General features: G+C 36.8%; 1 protein-coding gene across 7 annotated transcripts in view; it reads left to right on the top strand.

Moving 5' to 3' along the window:
* EHBP1 (EH domain binding protein 1) overlaps positions 1-24,533 on the top strand; it is a 392,318-nt gene that overhangs the window by 74,928 nt on the left and 292,857 nt on the right. For all 7 annotated transcript variants that reach the window (XM_027865114.1, XM_027865118.1, XM_027865117.1 and 4 more), the window contains exons 4-5: positions 9,261-9,356; positions 15,997-16,050. In XM_027865114.1, the coding sequence (XP_027720915.1) occupies positions 9,261-9,356; positions 15,997-16,050 (150 nt within the window). The remainder of the gene's footprint in view (positions 1-9,260; positions 9,357-15,996; positions 16,051-24,533) is intronic.

Below are 24,533 nucleotides of genomic sequence, written 5' to 3'. Positions count from 1 at the left end.
ATAATCATATATCACAACTGGCATGTATGCAGCTTTCAAGGTGTTCAAGGAAAACTAGAACCTCTGGTATGAGGGCTTGCTGAACCCTTTTCAGGGCTGCTCATCCACCTTTGGTTTCCACCTGGCATTCAGCCCTTACCTGTGACTCCAAGAAGCTGTAGTAGCATGCACAGTGGTCACACCCCAGTAAAATCATTTTGGCAGACAGGCTAAATGAGGTTGGGAGTAACTGGTAGGCCTCAAACCGGGGAGGGGATGTCTACCCTAAGCATGTGAAGACTTCCCCCAGTGGAATGGTTAGGTGAGAACAGTTTGTTCTGATGGCCATGAGAACAGATGAAGCAGGTGCTGTGGAGCACTTAGAGCTTAGTGAGACATCAAAGATGCCAAGGTCATCCACTGCATTCCAGGCTATAACCAGTTGCCTTGACTTTTGTCTTGCCACTGGACTTGGATGGCTCTCTTCACTTAAATCCAATTCATGCATGAGTCAAGACGTCATCCTGTGATGTCATTGGTCCTCTTTGAAAATGAAGGACAAACAACGGCAACAAGAATACCCCAGCTTGTTCAGGCCCCAATTAATGAGCAATTTCCAATTCTTTGCCACCACAAAAAGAACTGGTATAAATATTTTTATAGCTATAAGTCCTTTTCCTTTGATCTCTTTAGGGTACAGATCTAGTAATGGTATTGCTGGATCAAAGGTTGTACTCAGCTTTATAGCTCTTTGGGCATAGTTCCAACTTGTTCTCCAGAATGGTTGTATCAATTCTCCACTAACAATTCATTAATGTACCTATTTTCCCTTGTCCGCTACAGCACTTGTCATTTTTGAAAGAGGTGAGGTGGTACTTCGGAGTTTTAATTTACTTTTCTCTAATCAATAGCAATTTAGAGCATTTAACTGCCTGTTAACACATTTTCATCATATGTCATTTGAAGAATTACTCATATTTTTATAAATTTGGCTCATTTCTCTATATATTTGAAAAATGAGACCTTTATCAGAGAAACTTGGTGTAAAATTTTTGAATATTACTTCATTGTCTTTGGTACCTTTTGGTAAAATATAGTTTCCCTCATTATCTCTTTTAATTAAGTTTATTTTTGCTTTTACTTTGTCTGATATCATGATTGCTACTCTTGCCTTTTTTGCTTCAGTTGAAGGATAATAGATGCTGCTCCAGTCTTTTATGTTAACTCTGTGTGTGTCTTTATGTTTCAAGTGTGTCTCTTGTACACACCATGTTGTTGGATTCGGATTTCTAATCCATTCTGCCATCTGTTTTTGTTTTATGGGTTAGCTTATCCCATTAACATTCACAGTTATGATTACTGTGTATTTCTCTCCATCCTATTTTCTTCTATTTATCTTATACTTCCTCAAATGTCCGTTTGCTTCTGACCACTGCCTCCCTTAATCCACCCTTTTTTATATATTATATATATTATATGTAATATGTGTGTATATATCATTCCCTCTTTGAACCAATTCCGATGAGAATGAGATTCAGGCATTGTCTGCCACCACTCCACCCACCCCCAACTCCTCTCTTCACTATATATGCTTTTGCTTGTGTGCCTCTTTTATGAGAGTTAATTTTCCCCATTCTCCATTTCCCTTCCTCCTTCTCCTAGTGCATCCCTCTTTCTCATTTTTTTTTGACATCATCCCAATACAAATGATTCATAACCACACAAGCTATGTAGACGCCTTTTAACTGCCCTAATAATGGTAAAGTTTTGGGAAATTATATGTATCATCTTCTATAGAAATATACACAGTTTAACATTATTTAGTCTTTTATAATTACTCATTCATATTTACCTTTTTATGCTTCTCTTGAGTCTTGTATTTGAGTGTCAGATTTTCTATTCACTTCTGGTCTTTTCATCAGGAATACTTGAAAGTCCTTTATTTTGTGAAATGTCCATTTTTTTCCCTTGAAGGATTATACTCAGTTTGTTGGATAGGTTATTCTTAGTTGTAATTCTAGCGCTTTTGCCTTCTAGAATATCATATTCCAACCGCTCTGCTCTTTTAATATGGTAGCTGCTAAATCTTGCTTGATATCCTGACTGTGGCTTGATCCTGACTGACAGTATTCGAACAGTTTCATTCTGACTATTTGAAGTATTTTTTCTTTGACCTGGGAACCTTGGAATTTTGCTATAATATATTCCTGGTACTTTTCATTTTAGGATCTCTTTCAAGTGGTGATTGGTGGATTCTTTCAGTGTTTATTTTACTCTAGGATGTCAGGGCAGTTTTCCTTGATAATTTCTTGAAATATGATGTCTAAGCTCTTTCTTTGATCATGACTTTCAGGCAATATACTAATTCTTAAATGATCTCTCCTAGATCTGTTTTCCAGTTCAGTTGTTTTTATGAGACATTTCACATTTTCTTCTATTTTTTTTCATTCTTTTGACTTTGTTTTATTGTTTCCTGATGTCTCATGGGGTCATTAGCTTCTTCTTGCCTAATTCTAATTTTTAAGGAATTTTTTCTTTAGTGAGTGTTTATACTTCTTTTTGCATTTGGCCAATTCTATTTTTTGAAGTTATTTTCATCAGTGAATTTTTGTACCTCTTTTTCCATTTGGCCAATTCTCTTTACAAAGATGTTTTCTTCAATATTTTTTATACTTCTTTCCCCCAAGTTGTTAATTGTCTTTTTTATAGTTTTCTTTCTTTACTCTCATTTCTTTGCCTAATTTTTCCTCTATCTCTCTTATTTGATTTTGAAAATACTTTTTTATCTCTTCCAGGACTTCTTGTTGAGCTTTTGTTCAATTAACATTTTTTTCTTTGAGACTTTGCTTGTAGCTATTTTGACTTCATTATCTTCTTCTGAGTTTATGTCTTGATTTTCTCTGTCACAATAGTACCTTTTAATGTTGGGGTTCTTTTTTGTTCTTGTCGTTTGCTCATTTTTCTGCCCTACTTTTTGATCTTGAGCTTTATGTTAAAGTTAGGTCCCGTTCATTATATGTGAAGGGCGAGGGTCACTGTCCCTGGCTTCATGGTTTTTCCACATTGTTCTTTTCAAAGCTAGTTCTGGGTGTTTTGAAGTTTTGAGTGCTTCTAAGGTGATGTAACCTGGAGAGCAGTCTGGTCAGCATTCTCCTGGTCTGAGCTCTGGTCATTGCCCAGGAAGGGCCCCTGACTTATTGGGGTTGCAATCAACATTGCTCTTAAGGACCTCTGCTTCCTTAGGACCAGAAGTGCTACTGTTCTTCAGGGCCCCTGCTCCCTCTTGGCTCAAAATACTCTTCTCTTACCTTGAACTATGACCCAGAAGTGTGTATAGGTAATAGAGTTGCCAGACGCCTTCCAAGTCCTGCATCTAGTGCTAGCACAGGAGTCCCCTGTAATCTCTTTGTGGCCAATTGTCTCTTTCCTGTCTCTGGCTTGAGAGCTTCCTAAGTTGCTGCTGCTTCTGTCCCCACCCCATAGTCCCACAACTGGCGTTTCATCCACATGGCCTCTGGGCCAGACTTCACCACCATGTCACAGATCTCTCCTTCTGCCTCCTAACTTGTCTTGGGTTGAGGAAGTGTCTCACCCTGACATTTTTGTTGGCTCTGGCACTCCAAAATTTGATTTGAGGTGTTATTTTAAAATTGTTTGGAGAGGTCTTTTGGAAGGACTTGATTGAGTGCTTCCTCTCCTACGCTATCTTTACTCTGCCCCTGGAAGTCCTCAGTGAGCTTAATTTGAATAACATGCTATTTGTAATATTCAGGTTTGAGGCTTTTGAGTATGCTACAACCTTCTAAACTTACCTATTCTCCTAAATTCCCCATATTTGACAAGGGCACCATCATTCTTTCAGTTGCTCGGGTTTACAAACTTGATGTCATCGTCCATTCTTTTTTTCCCACTCTCTCCTCTGCTGTCCAGTCAGTTGGTAAGTTTCGTTGATTCTGCCTCTACAGCATTTCTCATACCTGTCCCCTCTTTCCATTTTTATGGTCACCATTCTAATTCAGACCTTCCTTACATGCTTCCTGGCAGTAGTCTTCTAATTGTCCTTCCTGCTGCTAATGTCTTTTCTCTAAAATCCATTTTTCACACAGCTTCCAAATTGAGATTACTAAAGCATAGGTCTGATCATTTTACACCCCTGATTATGAAGGTTTACTGTCTCCCTGTTGCCTCTAGGACCAAATACAAACTCCTCTGACAGACATTTTAAGCCTTTCAGAATCTGGCTCTAATCTGTCTTTCCAGACTTAATTTCTATTATTCTCCTTCATATACACTTCCTCCTAGGCAGACAATTTCCTATATATAATATTTCATTTCCCTGCACTCTTATTTTTTCAGAGACTAGTCTGGTGCTGTGCCTTCCATATAATAAATGCTCAGTTATTGTTTGCCTTTCCCAATTCCTATCTCCCCTTCTTTCTCCTTATTTATAATCTCAATCTATAGGTACCTTTCTGTTTCCTACCTTGGGCATATCCTGGATGAAGATCCAGCTAAGGAGACTGAGAAGGAGTGGTCAGATAAGTAGGAGAAGAAACGAGAAAGAGCAGTTTCATGAAAATCTAGAGGAGACAGTATCCAGGAGAAGAGGATGTGTCAAAGGTTATAGAGAGGTCAAAAAGGATGAAGATTTAGAAAAAGTCATTAGTTTTGGCAATTTCAGTTATAAGAGAAGTTTGGAAGGTAGATCATAGATCTTGAAATGATATATATATATTTTATTCTAAACATAAAAAACAAAGAAAAGAACATTTACAGACACAACAATACACAGAATATTCTACCTGATACCACAAATCTTTCATTTTTTAAAAAATGCATGTAATAAATTCTACATAATACTGTCAGAACTGTCTTATTCATTTGTCTTCTGAACCTCAAAAATTTCAATGACCCCTTTTTTTAAGCATCACTATCACTATTGCTAACTACTGTCTCCTAAACTCTTACTCCAATGTAGAGTTACGCAAAGGAAGCCCCACAGTGAACATGTTAAAAAAAAAATTCTCTCTCTCTCTCTCTCTCTCTCTCTCTCCCCCCTTTATGTCTAGCACTTCATCTTAGCTTTTCTGGAGGCATAATTAGTTATTACAGTGATTAGATTTCTTAATTCTTTCAAAGTTGTTTTTCTTTACAGTGTTGCTGGCCTTACATATGCTGCTGATTCTTCTTACTTCACTGTATCAGTTAGTATTTCTCAGCATTCTCGGAAATCATTTCCCCCCATCATTTTTTATAGCACAATAATATTCTCTTAATTCATTTACAACAATTTGTACAGCCATTTCCCAGTTGTCTAAAAAGCAGTCTAAAATATTTCCTTAGGTTCTAGTTCTTTTCTTTCGACCCTTTTTTTCTTCTTCAGGGTCAGATCATTTATTTTGTTTATTACTATGCCCTTCCCAATATTATGCTCTTTCCCCTCCCCCATTTTACTCATTTCCCTTGTAAGTTTGATGCACCAAACTCTTGGGGTGTGTGTGTGTGTGTGTGTGTGTGTGTGTGTGTGTGTGTGTGTGTGTGTGTGTGTGTGTATGTATGTATGTATGTGTATGTATGTGTGTGTGTTTTGAACCCTACTCTGTTCATTTTAGGTGAGTGAGGTTTATCTGATGTTCACTATCCCTACCCCTTCTACCATATTTATATATTTTTCTCATGTACCCCAGTTACGGAAAATCATATATTTCCTTTCAATTACTCAGATAAATTTACTTTTCTAGGTTTTTCTGGAGTCTTGTCTTTGTATTTCAAAGTTCCTATTCCTCTGTCGTCTTTTAATCAGAAATGCTTGAAAGTCTTCTCCCATTCAAGGTTCATTTTTTTTCCTCTGTAGGATTATACTCAGCTTTGCCGAATAAATTATTATTTATAAGCCTGTATCTTTTGTCTTTTGGCCTATTATATTCTAATAACTCCTCTTGTTTATAATACGAACAGCTAGGTGTCTTTTTGATCCTGGCAGTAGTTCCTTGGTACTTTAACTGCTTTTTTTCTGGATGTTTGCAATAGTTTTGCTTTGATGTGAGAGCTCTGCATTTTGGTTATGATATCAATCAAAGGAGTCAGAGTCAATCAACATTTATTAAGTATCTCCAGTGTGCCAGGCTTAGAATATAAAGAAAGGCATAAGATAGTCCCTGTGCTCAAGCAGCTCACTATTTAATGGAGGAACAACACATACAAAGAAGCTTAAATGGTGGAGATGAGAAATAAGGAGTAGTAGAGGTTATTGCTGTGGAGAGTATGATGAAATGCTGTAGCTCCAGAGGGAAATGAACTTAGGTGAGAGTTTCAGAGTTGATTTCATCTTGCAGAATGATGAGTTTCTGGAGACCCTGAAGTCAAAGAAGCATCCAGGTGATGAGGTGAATTCCCTGAGAGTCTTTCTTAAATTTTGGAGGATCAGGAAGACAGTTTCCAATGTCCACATTCCACCCTTTCTGGTCATAGGGAGGTAGGGGACCCAGGGGCAGGGAGTGCTGAGGAGGTAAGAGTTTCAGAGTTGATTCCATCTTGCAGAATGATGAGTGTCTGGAGACCCTGAAATCTGGATTGAGTTGGAAGAGACTTGTGTCAGGGAGACCAACTAGCAGACTATTGTAGTAATCCAGATGTGAGGAGATGAGGTCCTGTCTCCAGTATGGGGAACAATGTCAAAAGAAAGCCCTCAGCAAATGGCCTTGATTTTTTTTCAGTAAATTGTGAGGCAAGGGTGGGAGAAGGGTGAGATTTGAGAAAGGATGAAAAACATGGAAAAGCCTCTGTGGTAAGTGGGATGATGAGTTAATTAGACAAGGTATGGAAAGATTTGTTGGAATAGTGAGGACCCAGCTGAGGTTATGTAGTGTAAGTTTGTTAGTGGACCCAGTCAGCATAGTTTTGTGATTTTCTTCAACTTCATTCAGGAGCAAAGGCAGTGGATGTAATCCAAGGCTGAGGCTTAAGAGGGAAAGATAGGTAATATTATAAGGGAGAAGGTAACTTGAGAGAAGATCAGTGTAGAATTGAGCCCGTTCACCATAGGATTTAGATGGAGAAGGGTGGAGAGTGTAGCTTGGGTGATAGCCTGGGAAAGAACTGACAGATCAAGAGATTGGAGGTCACTGTGAGGATACTAAACAGTGTTTGAGGATGCAAGGCAGAGGGAGAGGTGGAATCATAACAGATTTTGATTAGATAAAGGAATATCAGAGTACATGAACATAGTAGACATTCATTCATGCATTATGCCATGATCAAAAGTATGCCATCTGTGAGTATACCTAAGTTAGGATAGAGAACTAGATCATGTGAAATGAGGTGAGTTGAGGAACTGAGAGATTAGGGTATTTGAGGGACTGTCAATACATATATATATATATGTGTGTGTGTGTGTGTATATATGTGTATATATATGCATATACATACATACATATCTACATATGTGTGTGTGTGTGTATGTGTGTGTTGAATCTCCCTAGTATAAGGGCAAGAGTTGAAGAGAAGAGAAAGACTGTGAGCCAATGACTGACCTCATTGAAGAAAAAAGAAGATGAGTGTCCCTGTGGAGCAACTACCAGAATTCTGATTAGGTGGTAGAAATGGATTGAGTGAACCTCAAAGAAGAAAAGATTCCTGAGAGATGATGATAGAGGAAAAGGCTGAAATTGGCAATGGGGAGCAAGGAATATTCCAACTTCTCCCCTTGATCACTGAGTTGGATGAATAAATGATAGTCCAACCAGTGCTAGAAAGGTTGGTCATGAAGGCAGTGTCATTAGGAGTGAGCAAGGTCTTATTGAAAACCAGAAAACTGAAGGAGTCAGGAAGGAAATGATTTAAGATGAAAACGTATTACCTATGAAGCAAGCAAGGATTGCTTTGCTTCATTGAAGATTTACATGGAATTCTTTTTAGTTCCATGTGTGGATAGTGGAAGCATTTCAAAGTTGAGGTTTCACAAGGCATAATTGATGATAGGTCAAGGGGGAATGACATTCAAACATGGCAGATAGTTTGGAAGTTGACCTGATTCAACAAGGGGTCAAGATTGGAAAGAGAGAAGTATTTAGCCATTTCAAGAGTGCTTGCCTGGAAAAGACAAAGGGGTTAGGGTTCCTGAAGCAGAGGGAAAGATGGAATGATGAAAATTTATAATCAGGTAAGGAATTTTGGAGTTTATGAACATGGAAGTAGAACACCTGTGGGTGAAGGCATAAGCAAGAGTTTGATTATCCCTTTTAAGGTGAAATGGAGAAGTAGGTCATAACTAAGTAGACTGAGGAACTGTAAAGCTAGAGTATTTGACAGTGTCAATATGTATGTATGTCTCCTTCCATTTTTAAGCTACAGTCCTTGAGAAAGCAGTCTACACTCCTATATCCTCTTCCTCTCCTCTCACTGTTTTCTAAACCTTCTGCATTCTGGCTTCTGACCTTGGGATAATTCATTTTATATGCAGAAGTCACATGTAATCAATAAAATATAGATATTCCATACCCCACCTAGTACTAGTCCTTGCTCCCCTACCCCAAAGAAGTTTTGTCAGTCTGTTTCTTTTACATTCAAACAAGTTTTGTTTGTCTTTGTTTTGGGTATTGTTTTATTCAGATTGTAAAGTCTAACAGAAGATATTCTCAGTGTATATTTAATAGGGGCAGCTACCCGACACAGTAGATAGAGTGTTGGGCCTGGATTCTGGAAGACATGAGTTCATATCTAGCCTGACACTTATTAGCTGTGTGATGCTGGGCAAGTCATTTAACCTCTGCCTTAGTTTCCTACTCTGTAAAATGGGAAGGATAATAGCACTTAGGTTGTTATCGCAGGGTTGCTGTGAGGATCAAATGAGATAATAATTATAAAGTACTTAGCACAGTTCCTGGCACATAGTAAGTGTTATAGAAATGTTAGTTGTTATTATTGTTATTAGTTTCTCCAGAAATTTATAATTTTATATGAATAAATGCAATTAGAGGGTCTGTTCTCTTTTGTATAAATATTGGACTACAAATAATGATGCAGTTTACTAACTTGTGGATTGAATTACCGTTCATTTTACTCATATGATTTCAGTTGATGATGGACTATGGATTTTTAAGAATGGCTAAGTGGTATAATACATATTTAATTATTTTGTAGATTAAAATAATATAGTAAAAACGACCTATGTGATAGGGACTGAGTGGGAATAACATTTCTGCTGTGCTTTCTCGTGAAACTAACATATATACATTTATTATTATTATTATTATTATTGTTGTTGTTATTTTTTTCTGTAGGCTCATAGTTGGCAACCTGGAATAAAAAATCCTTACCGTGGTGTGGTTGTGTGGCCTGTTCCTGAAAACATTGAAATCACTGTGACTCTATTTAAGGTGAGTTTCATTTGTACATTTTGTTTTTCCTAATACAATGTGTGGCATTTTAAAAAGTTGGAGGGACATAATTTCTGGGTAATTTAATCAATTTGTTAATAATGCCAGCTTGTTTATTAATAAAAGGATGTAAACCAAAAACCTTATATGGCGGTAGGCTCACCGTTTCTGTTCCCTTGGAAGAGCAGGTGTTCCGGAGGGTGACAGTCAACTCTGATTGGGTAATGATTAATGAGAAAATGAATATTAAAATGTAAAGCTGGACTGTATTACAATGAGGGTGTTGGAGTAGTGACTCGGGTCTCCTGAGTCTTGGTCAAAGAGATGTATCAATTTACATATCACCTGTCTGACAGAGGGGAGAATCAGTACTTTCCCAGACCTGTCTGAGCAGGAATGCACCCGTAAACTTAAACTTAGAATTTCTTTTACTGTCTGATTAGATCTTGGCTTGAGTAAATCTTTAAGAAAGATTTCCCACACTGGTTGATTTCTGGATAAGGAAGTAGAAAAGGGAAAAAAAAAACACCTTGGTTCTAATACAATAATTAGTTATTAATACAAGAGAGAAATAATGGTTTCTTTCAAATGTAAGTTCTTTGAGGGCTGCAACTGTATAATTTTTGTCATTGTGTGATCAGCTTCTTAGCTCAGTTTTTGGTATATAGTAGATGCTTATTAAATGTTTGCTGTTTGATTCATTTGATACATTGCAAAATGTATTATTGTATAATTATGATTCTCAGTATTGTAACAGTCTATTCTTCCTATTAAAGCCCAGTCATTATAATGAATATAATTGCTGTTAGAGACAACAGGTTTTTAAGGGAGGAATATGATACATTGATTTTAGGCTTACCTTCTCCCCTGGCACCCACCCATATGTGTGTGTAGATATATATCTATCAACTCAGACATATTTATTTATGTACATATACACATATATGTGCATGTGCTTGCATATATGCATGTATTTATGCTCACATATACAAATATATAAGAATATATATGTGTGCATATATGTGTGTGTGTATGTATGCGTGCATGCATGTATTATGTATTCATAAGCTCTGGTGTCCTGGTTAAGTAGATCTTCATTCTGCTGACTGATAATGTGGTATAAAGTATGTATTTCAGATTTAACATTTGTTGCTGTTTTATGTAACATTTATACAATTAAAATAATTGCATTTTTTCTTTCAATTAAAGTTTAGAGGCAGTATGGAATGATGAATTGAGAACTAGGCTTGAAGTTAGAAAGACCTGTGTTCCATTCTTGCCTCTGATTCATAGTCTGACTGTAGATAAATTGGCTTAACCCCTCAGAGTGCTGGGCAGTTCTCTGAAATTATTACATATATACTAGTTGCTAATCTGCAATTACTAAAGGAAGTTTTTATACCAAGAGTTCCTTAAAATGATGAAATCACAGGTCCAGACCCTTGCCCCCCAAATTGTTGGTTTAAAAAAAAAACCTTAAGATTAAACTTATATTTTAATCTTTTGTGCTATGAAAAAAGGAAAAGAACTAATTTTTTTTGTGCTTTAGGAAAAGAAGTGTGGACCGTTTGGGCCAAAGAGAAATACATTTTTTCCAAGATGAATTAGATCAATCCTACAAACAAAAGCAGTAGAATATTTAAAATATTGGAAAATATTAAAAAAAACTTTAAGCATATATTGGTCAGTTCATGTCATATAATATTAGTCCTTTATTTTGTTTTCATGGAAATAGATTAAGGAAAAAATGAATGATAGTTTCTTGGTATTCTTTTATTTATTATTGTATCATAGAATTTTGGCATGTATTGTAGAGACAGAGAAGAATCTATTTCCAGTGTGCCTTCTGGAATGCCTGTTCCATAAGCAACAAACTTCCCTTCGTCTTACACCTATTCCTTTCCCACTGCTTCCATCTACTAGCTTTTACTGAATCCTGGCTTTCCCTTGATGACACAGCCTCCCTTTCCAGTACTGACTGCATCTTCACTCATTCTCCTCAGCTTGCTGGTTGAGGCAGAGGAGTTGGAATGGTCTTTGTTTCACATTGCCATTTCCAGGTTCTCTCTCCTCCTCCTTCACTTAGTGATTTCCCTTCCTTTGAGGTTCATGCTATTCATATCTACTACCCACTCAAAATTCTAGTAGCAGTTTTCTACAGACTCCTAGATCACTTGCGTTCTGTCCTCAATGAGTTGGATACCTGGTTTATAATTTTTCTTTCCTTGCCCCTCTCTTGCCCAACTCTTGCCCCTCTCATACAAGGGGACTTCAACATACATATTGATTCTCCCTCAAATGCCCTAGCCACTCAGTTCTTTAACCTACTTACTTTCCCATGAGCTACTCCTTCAGCCACCTAGCCACACACAAAAATGGTCATACCTTTTATCTTACCATCACCACAGTTGTACCACCTCCATGTTCAAGAATTCTGAAATTCCCTTATCTGACCATAACCTGTTGGCTTTTTACCTTTCCCTCTGACTTCCTTTACATTATCTTACTCTTCATCCTTACCATGACCTCCAATCTCTTGACCCCTCAATTTTCTCCTAGGCTGTCTTTCCTGCACTAGTCACTCAATCCTCTTCTCTCCATCTTGACCCTTTGGTGAACCAATTTAACTCTACACTTTTCCTCTCCTGAATTCCTAGCCCCTTTATCATATCGCTGATTATGTCAAATCAAGCCTCAACCTTGGATCACTCCCACCATTTGTTGCCTTTGCTTTTGTCCCTATATATGTGCTATGGAATGAAGGTGGAGAAAATCATGGAACTTTTCTGCCTGGGTCTAGTACAGATTTATGTTATATGACCTCAACTGGACCCTTACTGCTGCTAGACAATCTTCCTATACCTCCCTTATCAGCTCACTATCCCACTCTCCACAGTGGCTCTTCCAAAACTTTTCATCTTTCCTTAAACTTCTCATGGTTCCCCCTTGCCCCAGTCTCTCATTTGAGAATCATCCCTCATATTTTACAGAAAAAAGTTGAGGCCATTTGCTGTGAACTCCCTCTTCTCCCCTCCTCCTCGTCTTCTATCACTTAGATGCCTTCTGCCATGTTCTTCTTCACCCCTGTCTCATGTGATGAAGTGTCCTTACTCCTTACCTAGGCTAACCCCTCTACTTATTCAAGTGATCGCTTTCCATCCCATCTCCTCCAACAGACTGCCCCCTCTGTCATCACCACTCTTTGATTTATTTTCAATCTCTCCCTGTCTCCTGGTTCATTTCCTGCTGTCTGTTAATGTGCCATGTCTCCCTTATCCTGAAAAAAACTCTCGCTTGATCTTTCCATCCCTGCTAACTATTATCTTATTTATCTTTTGTCCTTTATAGGTAAGCTCCTTGAAAAGGCCATCTATGGAAAGTGCTTCCATTTTCTGTCCTCTCAATCTCTTATCTCCTTAAAATCTGGCTTCTGATCTTATCATTCCACAGAAATAACTTTCTGTAATGATCTCTTAGTTGCCAAATCCAATGGCCTTTTCTAAATCCTTGTTCTCCTTGACCTCTCTGCAGCCTTGACACTGTTGATCACACTCTCCTCTTTGAATACTCTCTTTTCTGTAGGTTTTCAGGACAGCACTTTCTCCTGGTTTTCCTCCTACCTGTCTGAATGCTTCTTTTCTGTCTCCTTTTCTGGATCTCATCCAGTTCATGCCCTCTAAACATAAATATCCCTCAGGATTATATCCTGAATCCTCTTTCTCCTTCTTATTTCACTTGGTGATCTTATCAACTCCCATGGATTTAATTACCACCTCTTTGCTGATGATTCTGAAATCTACTTTTCCTATCCCAATCTGTTGACTTCTAATCTTGCATCTCCAACATCCCTTCAGACATCTTTAATTGCATGTCCAGTAAACATCTTATACTCTGTATTACTTTAGAAGGCAACAGCATCTTCCTAGTAGTCCCTCAGGCTCACATAAGAGTCATCTTGGATTCCTCTCTCTCTCACCTCCCCCATCCTAGCTGTTGTCAGGTTCTATTGATGTCATTTTTGCAATATCTCTTGAATACATCCCCTTCTTTCCTCTAATACTGCCACCACTCTAGTGTAGGCCATCATCATTTTATACCTAGATTATTGTAGTAGCCTGCTGGTGTGTTTGCTTTCCTCAAGCGTCTCCCTGATTCAAATCCATTCTCCATTCAAGCACCAAAGTGATTTTCCTAAAGTGCAAATCTATCTCACTTTTTTTTTTTTTTTGTGAGGCAATTTGGGTTAAGTGACTTGCCCAGGGTCACACAGCTAGTAAGTGTCAAGTGTTTTGGTCTGAGGCCGGATTTGAACTCAGGTCCTCCTGACTTCAGGGCCGGTGCTCTATCCACCACGCCACCTAGCTGCCCCCAAATCTGTCTCACTTAAATCCAGTCATGCATGAATCAAGGCATCACCCTGTGATGTCATTGGTCCTCTTTGAATAAGAAAGACAAATAATGACAACATTCATAAAGTGTTTCTTCATGACAATCATATGTAGGTTATATGACCCCTGTAAGGTAGTTAGTAAAATATTTATCTGAATAGAATGGTAAAAATGAAGCAGATTTCCAGATAGATAGTGATGTATTTGAGGAAATAATACCAAGTGACCATGATTTTGTGAGTGATACTTGAAATGTGATACTACCTATCTTGAGGAAATAGTCTAGGAAGTACCACTGAAAATATTAGGAGTATCTTCCTTGGACATACAATCACCTGTGGACCCTTTAGGGCTGCTCTGTTGACAACATTTTTGGGGAGAAAATGGTTGATTGCTATATTAGTGTGCTTTCTCTGACTTGTCCTATTGAAGCAGAATAGTCTTTTTACTTCTGTCAGATCTAGTCTACTTAAAAAGTATCATTATATGAGTATTTTGAAATGAAGCTTTTTTTTTCCATCTTTGTCTTGAGTCCTAAGAGAAAAGGAATACTAAAATAAAATTCTCTGTATCTTTTCCTGACTGTTCTGGGACCCTATTTTTGACCAGAAAATTTCAGTATTCAAGTAAAAATTCTTCAGTAGTCCCCTTCCTGCTACTTTTTCATATTTATAACCTAACTGTGTGTTGTTTTCTTTAAATCTGTAACTAACATAAGAACTGCTTTGTGCTAATAATGAATCATTATGTCCATAGTCTGTAAATTGTCATTGAGTCATTCATAAATACAGAAATCAGTTTTTGAAATGCCAGTATTTTTCTTGTTTCCAAGTAAGTTTCCACCTTAATTTTGTGTATTAAAACCTTTTTAAATGATTGGAAATTACCTTTTTTTTAGTAAGTAAAAATTACTTTTTAATGACTGGGCACCAGTTTGGAGGGAGCTATGAAATCAAGCTACAGTGTTTCAGTATCTGTCTTTAGTTCAGTAGTAAACAAAGTAGATAATGAAGGGTGGAAGGAAGAATGCAAAAAAGACTAGTTGATTTCATTCCTTGTTTATAGAGATTTTTGTTTTTGCAATTGTAGAAATAATAAATGGCGAAGCTGTACCTTAGAGACTTCATTGAAGGAGTAGTGTCTATGCCTAAGTCTGCTAGATTTTTCAGTTCTTTTGAGGCACTGAACCTTATTTGTATATATCCTGCAGTGTCTATGATAGTACTTTATACCTAGTAGGTACTTAATAAATATTTATGGCAGTTGTAGAAAAAAAAAAGGATTTTGAAAGGTGGTGGTTGGGTGGAGCAATCAATTAGCAAACATTGAGTGTCTGCTGTGTGCTAGTAACTGCTGAAATGAAGACAAAAATAAAACCATTCATGTCACAAGATTATGTTTACAAAGGGAGACAACATATACATATATTATTACATGCAACAAATGTACAAAATAAATTCAAGGTGATTTTGTGAGAGAAAGCACTAACACATTGGGCGACCAGCAAGGCTTCATGTAAAAGCTGTTACTTGGGTTCAGTTCTTTTTCAAAGAAACTAGAAATTCTAAAAAATGGAGACGATAGGGGAGAACATTCCAGGCATGAGGGGACGTGCAAAGGTACAGAGTTGGGCACTGAAATATTCTGTGTGAATATAATGCCGCTTTCACTTATTTCTCCCTTCCCTTGCCCGTGTACCCTTTTCTCTCTCTCTCCCCTCTCCCCTTCCATTGTCCAACTCAATAACTTAGATCTGTAGATTCAAGGTACTTTGTGAACTTCCAGACCTAAAACTATAGATTTAACTCATTATACCTCAAAGATACTATTGATACAGTTACAGATCTTTTGAAATACCAAAGGAGGATTTTGAAATATCTATGTAACTTCCTATAATTCAGGAGATAGTTTCAGAACGTCTTTGATTTTTTTTACATTATTTTCTAAATTTGTTGACCAACTTAATCTCTAAATAGGACTATTTTAAGCATTCTGGAAAAACAAATATTGTTATCAAAAATATCTGAAAAGTTTTAGGGCAAAAGGTAATGTGTCATTTTAATTAGAGGAAGGCTATTGGGGTAAAAGGTAAAAAAAATTTAAGATCATTTTGGGTTGCCCATTTTGTTACCGACTGGACCAAACTTAAAAAGTATTGGTAGAAAAAGAAGTAACTTTATTTATAAGCTTAACAAAATCCAAAGGAACTTTAAAAATTTTTTTTAACTAATTATATTCAATTTTTGTTTTAGGATCCACATGCTGAGGAGTTTGAAGATAAAGAATGGACGTTTGTCATAGAAAATGTAAGTTGGTCAAAATTCATACTTTAAATGTATGATTCAATGTTAAGTAATGTCATATTTGAATATAATTTCTAGGGTTGAGCTGTTTTTTAAGTTTGTCTATGATCAGTGATTTAAGGTGCAGAAGTGGTCTGAGCTGATGAGAGCCTCATGGAAATGAAATAGGATCTGTAACTCTTAGAATTTTCCTAATGGAGTAATAGCAAAATAGTAGAATTATTTAATAAAAAAATTGTTTAGATTAAATGTATGGAAGAGAAGAATGTTGTGGTACTGAATTATGCTTTCATATATGAGCTTTATGTGAATTTTGCAATCTTTCACATATTTTAAGGTTTGAAGATTCAGAGCAGATGTATGTGTTCTTGAGTCAGATCTTCATGGCTGTTATACACTGTTATTTTTTTAGGTTGGTTCATAAATTGAATTATTAATGGGTTGATATTGACACGATTGAATGAATGAAAAAGCATATATTAAAGCTTTACTAAGCACTCGGCTAAGTGATGGGAATACAAAAGCAAAATTGAAACATTGCCTGAAATAGTAAGATGATACTTAGGAATAGGGGCTGGATTTGTTATGTTATTGATATAGAGACTTCACAGGTGACAAAATTCAGAGGGGACAGCAGTAATAGCAAGAGGGACCAGGAAGTCCTCTTGAAGAAGGGATTTTTGCTGAGTCTTGAAGTAAGCCAAGAAAACTAGGGGGTGGAGTTGAGGAGAGAGACATTCTAGGAATAGGGAACAATTAGTAGTGAAAAGGTATGGGAATGGAAAATGGAATGTCATGTATAGGGAACAACAAGTAGGTTAATATTGCTGAATCTTAAGAGTACATGAAATGGGGGGCAGGGGGAGAAGTAAAGAGTAGTAAAACTGAAAAAGTAGGAAGGGCCAGGTTATGAAAAGCTTTATGTAGGGGCAGCTAGGTGGCGCAGTGGATAGAGCGCCAGCCTGGGAGTCAGGAGGACGTGAGTTCAAATCCAGTTTTAGACAGATGAAACTTACTGGCTGTGTGACCCTGGGCAAATCACCTAACCCCAATTGCCTCACCAAAAAAGCAAAAAAAAAGAAAAAAGAAAAGCTTTATGTGTATTTTTATATGTTTTGTTATATATTTCCCAGTTGCATGTAAAATTTTTTAAACATTTTTTAAAAAATTTTGAGTTCCGAATTCTCTTTCTCTTCCTCATATATAAATATATATATGAAATTATACAAAACATGTTTCCATATTAGCTATGTTGCAGAAGAAAACATACACAAGCAAGAAAAATAAAGAAAGTTTTAAAAAGTGTGTTTCAATCTGCACTCAGAGTTTATCAGTTCTCTTTCAGGAAGTGGTTGGCATTTTTCAACATGCATCCTTTGGAATTGTGTTGCATCATTTGATTGTTTGTTGATCAGAGTAGCTAAATCTTTCACGGTTGATCATCCTTACAATATTACTGTTACTGTGTACAATGTCCTCCTGGTTCTGCTCATTTCATTTTGCATAAGTTCATAAAAGTCTTCCTGGATTTTTTTGCTACCCTGCCTTTTTTCCTTCAACTGAAGCATAATAAATTTTGCTCCAACCCCTTTTGGTAACACTTTTATGTGTCTCTATATTTCAGATGTGTTTCTTGTAAACAACATATTGTTGAATTTGATTTATAATCCTTTCAGCTATCTGCATCCATTTTATGGATCTCATTTACATTCACAGTTATAATTATGAATTGTGCATTTTCCTCCGTCGTATTTTCTTCTGTTTATCTTTCTTTCTTGCTTTTTATCCTGTCCCTCCTCCTCTTAAGTATGTTTTGCTTTTGACCACTGCCTTCCTTTGTATACCTTCCCTTTTCTTACCACTGCCCCACTTCCTCCTTATTCCCTTTCCCTCCTATTTTACTTCCCTGTTGGGTGAGATATATTTCTGTATCTAATTGAGTGTGTGTATTGTATGTGTGTGTGTGTGTATGTTTTTGGGTATCTGTGTATGTGTGTGTGTGTGTGTATACATACATACATACATACACACACACATACATAAGTATATATGTATATATAATTTTTCCTCTTTGAACCTATTTAAATGAAAGTAAAGTTAAAGCCTTGCCTGCCTCCATGTTTCACCATTTCCCCCCTATTGTAAAAACTCTTCCTTGCGCACCTCTTTTATGTGACATAATTTTCCTCCTTCTTTCTCTCCCTTCCCCTTTCTCCTGGGACATTCCTCTTTCTTACCCATCCATTTTTTTTACGTGTTCTCAACATAATCAAGTCACTCTCACACCTTTTGTCTTTGTAAAATCCCTCTAGCTGCTCTAATAATAATAAAGTTCTTAGAAGTTACATGTATCATCTTCTCATATAGAAAGGTAAAGAGTTTAACCTTATTCAGTCCCTTGTAATTTCTCTTTCATGTTTACCTTTTTATGCGTCTCTTGAACCTTATATTTGAATGTCAGATTTTCTATTCAACTCTGGTCTTTTCATCAGGAATGCTTGAAAGTCCTCTATTTCATTAAATATTAATTTTTTCCCCCCCTTGAAGGATTATACTCAGTTTTACCAAGTCGGTTATTCTTGATTGTAAAACTGCTTTCCAGAATATCTTACTCTGAACCCTCTGATCCTTTAACATGGTAGCTGCAAAATCTTTTGTGACCCCAACTGTGGATCTACAATATTTGAATGATTTATTTCTGGCTACTTGAAGTATTTTCTCTTTGACTTGGGAACCCTGGAATTTTGCTATAATGTTCCTGGAAGTTTTCATTTTGGGATCTCTTTAGGGGTAGTAATTGGTTGACTCTTTAAATTTCTATTTTACCCTCTCATTCGGGATATTAGGGCAGTTTTTCTTGATAATTTCTTGAAATAATGATGTGTTGGCTCTTTTTTGGGGGGAGATCATGGCTTTCAGGTAGTACAGTAATTCTTAAATCATTTCTCCTAAATCTGTTTTCCAGTTCAGTTGTTTTTCACATTTTTTTCTATTTTTCATTCTTTTGAGTTTGTTTTATTGTTTCTTGATGTCTCATGGAGTCATTAGCTTCCACTTGCCCAACTCTAATTTAAGGAATTATTTTCTTAAGTGAATGTTTGTACCTCTTTTTGCATTTGGCGAATTTTGCTTTTTAAGTAGTTATTTTTATCATTGAACTTTTGTACCTCTTTTTCCATTTATCCAAATCTCTTTTTTGAGGTGTTATTTTCTTCAGTATTTTTTGTACCTCTTTTTACTAAATTGCTAATTATTTATATTTTTCTTCCCTCACTCTCATTTAATTTTTCCTTGACCATTCTTATTTGATTTTGAAAATTCTTTTTTAGCTCATTTAAGACTTCTTGTTGGGCTTGTGACCAGTTAACATTTTGTCTTCCTTTGAGGTTTTGCTTGTAGCTGTTTTGACACCGTTATCTTCTGAGTTTGTGTCTTGATCTGCCCTGTCATCATAATAGCTTTTTATGGTCGGTTTCTTTTCTTTCTTTCTTTTTTTTTTTGCTCATTGTTCCACCCCATTTCTTGACTTTGAATTTATGTTAAGGTTGGGCCCTGTTCCTTATGTATGGAGAGAAAGAGGGCAATGTCCCAGGCTTCAGACTTTTTATGCCTTTCTCTCTCCAGAGCTGGTTCTGTGGGTTTGGAGGTTTTTGGTGCTTCCAACGCGGTGTGATCTGGGGAGGGATGTGGTTTCTGCTTTCCTAGTTTGTGCTCTGGTCCTTACTCAGGAAGGGTCCTTCGTCTCTTTGGATTACAATTGATGTTGCTTCTCAGGGCCCCTGCTCCCTTGGGATCTAAAGTGATACTGCTTGTTAGAGTCCCTGATCCCTTGAGACCAAAAGCGATACTGTTGCTCAGGGCCCCTGATCCCTCTTGACCGAAAATACTCCTCTCTGCCCTTGAAATGTGACCTTGAAGTGAGTATAGGCAATGGGCTTGCCGGACATCTTCTAATTATGCATTCAGTACTAACACAGGAGACCCTGTAAATTTCTTGGTGACCGGTTTCCAGGTCCCTTCACCATCTCTGGCTTGAGATCTCCTTCAGTTGCAGCTGCTTCTGTCGCCACCACCTTGTCCCACCACTGGTGTTTTCATTCACATGGGCTTCAGTCCAGCCTTTACCCCCGTGTCAGAGATCTCTCTTTCTGACCTCCTTAGTTGTTTTGGGCTGGAAAAGTGTCTCACCCTAACTTTTGTTTATTCTGGCTCTCCAGAATTTGATTTGAGGCACAATTTTAAAGTTGCTTGGAGAAGTATGTTGGGGGAGCTTGGCTGAATGCTTTCTTCGCCCCACCATCTTGGCTTTGGCCTGGGAAGTCCTTATGAAAAGCTTTGAATTTCAATATGGGACTTTATATTTGATCCTGGAAGTAACAGGGAAACCTTGGAGTTTTTGATAGGTGGGTGATCTGGTTAGACTTACACTTCAGGAAAATCATTTTGTCAGCTGAGGAGAATGGACTGGAGTAGAGAGATGTTTGAGGCAAGGAGACCAATTAGAAGATTATTATAATAGTCCAGATGAGAGGTGATGAGGGCTTGCACTAGGGTAGTGGTTGTGAGATTGGAGAGAAGGGCATTTATACCACAGACATTGTGGAGGTTGAAATGAAATAATTTGGCAGCAGGGTGGATATGTGGGGTGGGTGAGAGTGAGAAGTTGAGGATTACCTGACAATATGAGGGGAGTTAAGAAAGATAATGAGTTCTGTTTTGGATATGTTGAGTTTGACATGCCCACATCCAGTTTGAAATGCCTCCTGGTAGTGGCTAATGTAGGAATGAAACTACACAGAGAGCTTAGGGTCTTATATGTAGACCTGTGAATTATCTGCATAAAGATAGTAATTGTGCCTTCGAAGCTGATGAGTTCACCACATGAGATAGTATAAAGGGGAAAGAGAAGGTGGCCCAGAAGAGAACCTGGGTAAAGTTACAGCGATGGGAACTTCATTTGTAAAGAATGGAAAGAAAGGTGTATTTGGTTAGAATATAGAGTACATAAAGTCACTATGTACTTTTCTGAGGTATCTAGGTGGCAAAGTGGATAGGATGCTAGGGCTGAAATCGGAATGACTCATCTTCCTGACTTCAAATTTGCCTTCAGGCACTTAGGGGCTTTGTGACCCTGGGCAAGTCACTTAACCTTGTTTATCTCTAGAGAAGGAAGTGACAAACCACTCCAGTATCTCTGCCAAAAAACCCCCAAATGGTGTCATGAAGTGTTGAACACGACTTAAATGGCTGAACAACAATGAAGTCTTCCCTTAACTATGTGTCAGATACTGGGGTACAAAGAAAGGCAAATACTCTGTATAATAAAGTTGGTGTGGTAGATTGGATCCAGGTTATGAAGGACTTTAAATGCATTTGTATATGATTGTTCAGGCATTAGGCAGGTTTATTGAACAGGTGAAAATTGTGGTCAGACTTATGCTTTAGGAAAATTGCTTGGGCAGCTTTGTGGAAGGGTATCTAGAAAGGGGAGAAATTTGAGGTGAAGAGACCACTTGGGTGCCTATTGTTACATAGTCCAGATGAGAGGTGAAGAGACTGAACTGGGATGGTGGCCATGCAGATAACCTTTGAGTGACAGGGCAGGAATGTAAACACAGATTCTCTGGCTCCAAATCTAGTGTTCTTTCTCGCAAACTATTTCCCAAGTATATTATCAGTAATCCAGTAATTGCTGAGAGTCTTTCCAGCTGAGATTTTGTGATGTCTTTGAAATGTGACAGTCAGTGGTAGAAAGTAAGGGAAGGAGAAAAGAACAAGCATTTGTTAAACACCTCATATGTGCCAGGCATTGTGCTAAGCACTTTACAGATGTCTCATTTTATCTTTACAATAGTCCTGGGAAATAGGTGCTATTATTCATTTTCTCCATCTTACAATTGAGGAAACTGAGGCTGACAGATATAGTGAGTTGCCTAAGGTCACACAGGTAGTAAGTGTCTGAGGCCAGATTTGAATTCAGATCTTCCTAATTCTAGGCCTGTTGAGCTGTCCACCGTACCACCTAATTGTATATGAATTTTGCTCATTCATTTGACACATTTTTGGAAAATTATTTAATTAACTATTCTTGTAGCTTTATAAATCTGTTGTGAACTTCCAGGTCCCTATATTTTCTTTTTCTCTTCCTTAACATTGTATAATTAAAAAAAAATGATTGCACATGAAACTGCCAATCTGTTATATACAACTTGCTATTTCTTTTAAATATATAATAAAATTATCGTGTACATTCCTTTTTTTTTTCTTCCCTGGTCCCGTACCCTAGAGATGGCTACCATTAGACCCAAATATGTATATATATGTAAAATCATTCTATTCATACTTCTGTTTATCAGTTATTTCTCTGAATGCCAGTAGTGTTTTTCTTCATATGTCCTTTGCAGTTAATTTGGGTATTTACAATAGTCAAAATGACTTATGTGTTTATAGTTATTCTTAAAACAATATTGCTGTGACCATATACAATATTCTCTTGGTTCTTCAATTTTCTTAAAGAAAATTGATACATGTATAATAAGTTAAGAGCAGTTCAGTTTTTAAAAGAGATTATAAAATGTTTTACATGTATAGAATATAATGTGTAATAATATATAATACATATATGTACATATACATGCATAATATATATTGGGAGCAGCTAAATGGAAAAATATACACAACGCTAGCCTGGAGTTAGAAAGATTTGAGTTTAAATCTGGCCTCAGGTACTTATTAGATGTGGTAATCCTGAATAAATCACGTAAGTTTTGCCTGCCTCAGTTTCCTCAACTGTAAAATAATAGCAACTACTCCACATGGTTATCATGAAAATCAAATGATATTTTTTTAAATGCTTAGCACATTGACTGGCGCCTAATAGGCATTATATAAATGCTAGTTCTTAATTCAGTAAAAGGTCTACATGGTATTGTGGAGTGACCAGATGAAGCTGGGTTCTAGTCCTGGCTGTCATGCAAACTTGCTTGTGACCTTGGAGAAGTCATTTCATTTCATTAGACCTCAATTTCCTCATCTGTAAAACGAGGATGGTAGTCTTAAATGTTCGAAAGCTTTAATGTTACTTAATGTTACAATGTTTTATGGTCCTGTCAAAAGAAGGCTTAAAGGCTAACCTTGAAAAGTCATATCAACCTTTTCCAAGGTTAACAGCTCCACTCAGTGGTGAATGATGAAATTTATTCTTATGTATGAAACTGCCATCTTACCTCATACATCTGTAACAGCTTTGAGTTATTATAGTGAAGAATTGATCTCAACATACATGTACTGAAGACGGATTAAAGCTAATTCAAGCTTTCTATTCTCTTTGACTGCCTGTCTTTTGTTTGGATTTGAATTGCTGAGGCATTTGTGTTTGACTTTTTAAAGTTGTTTTCTTAGAGTGGAATCTAAATTATGTGGTGTACCCCCCCCCCCATATTGTGTATTATCTTAGTACCCTCACCCATGCTGAAATCTGTGGTAGGTAATAAAGAAGCTCTGAGATTTAATGTTGTTATATTCCATTGTAATCTTGTTTGGGGAAGTGGTGAGGGCAGAGATGGGTAGAACTTACTAGAATTTTATCCTGGAATAGTATTCTTAGCACAAAATGTCCTTTTGTATTAGAAGATTCTTCAAAATAGTGATGTCATTTACTAGTTGGAAATCTTACTAGTTAAAAGTATAGTATAAATAGGTTAGGTAAGTTATTTGCCATTTTGTAGTAGAAGAAAGAATAGTGCCAGTTTGTGACAAAACCTTTCAATTAGTCTTTTAAATCCTAGACTGTTTTAGCAGATTGGTCATGGAAGTCATTATCCTCATTGTAGTTAATATCTAGTCTAAAATGGTTACTTTATTAGGTTTTCTTTGCTTGATTATTGTTGAACATTGATATATGTATAATAATTTAAGTGGGGTATAATTTTTAAGATTTGATACAATTAAATATGTGTTCTGCAAAAACACTGCTTTTTATTGCAATTAAAGATGATTATGTCTTTATATAATTGGTTATTTTTTATTTTTGATCAGAGAATATATTTTCCCAATGTTTATTCTAAGTTTTTTTCTTGAGGTTGTTTTTTCACCCCCAGAGGAAATAAAAGGGTGTTTCCCTCCTCAAGCCCCAAATATCAGAGTTTCCAGCTTCAAAAAAGGAAAACTTAATGTAGAAATCTATTTTCTCATTCTAGATATCTTTCTTACCTCAAAGGAATCATTGAGAAAAATGCTAATCACAATATAATTGCTAATAGAAAAAGACTTGAAAACATTTTTGAGTTCACTAAAATTTTCAATTCATCTTCCCCCACGTAAATAAGTTTAAGGTTAATTAATACCCACTTCTTTAACAAAACATGTAACTAATTAATTATCTTTTTTTTTTTCTTTGTACTATTCTCACTGAACCAAAGCTGCCTTTTCTGGGGCTAGGTGTGTGTGTGTGTGTGTGTGTGTGTGTGTGTGTGTGTGTGTGTGTG

This window comes from Vombatus ursinus, unplaced genomic scaffold (genome assembly GCF_900497805.2).
Source record: "Vombatus ursinus unplaced genomic scaffold, bare-nosed wombat genome assembly UNPS02014778.1, whole genome shotgun sequence".
NCBI lineage: Eukaryota > Metazoa > Chordata > Mammalia > Diprotodontia > Vombatidae > Vombatus > Vombatus ursinus.
The sequence above is the reverse complement of the archived record's forward strand: the minus strand, read 5'-3'. Positions and strand labels throughout refer to the sequence as shown.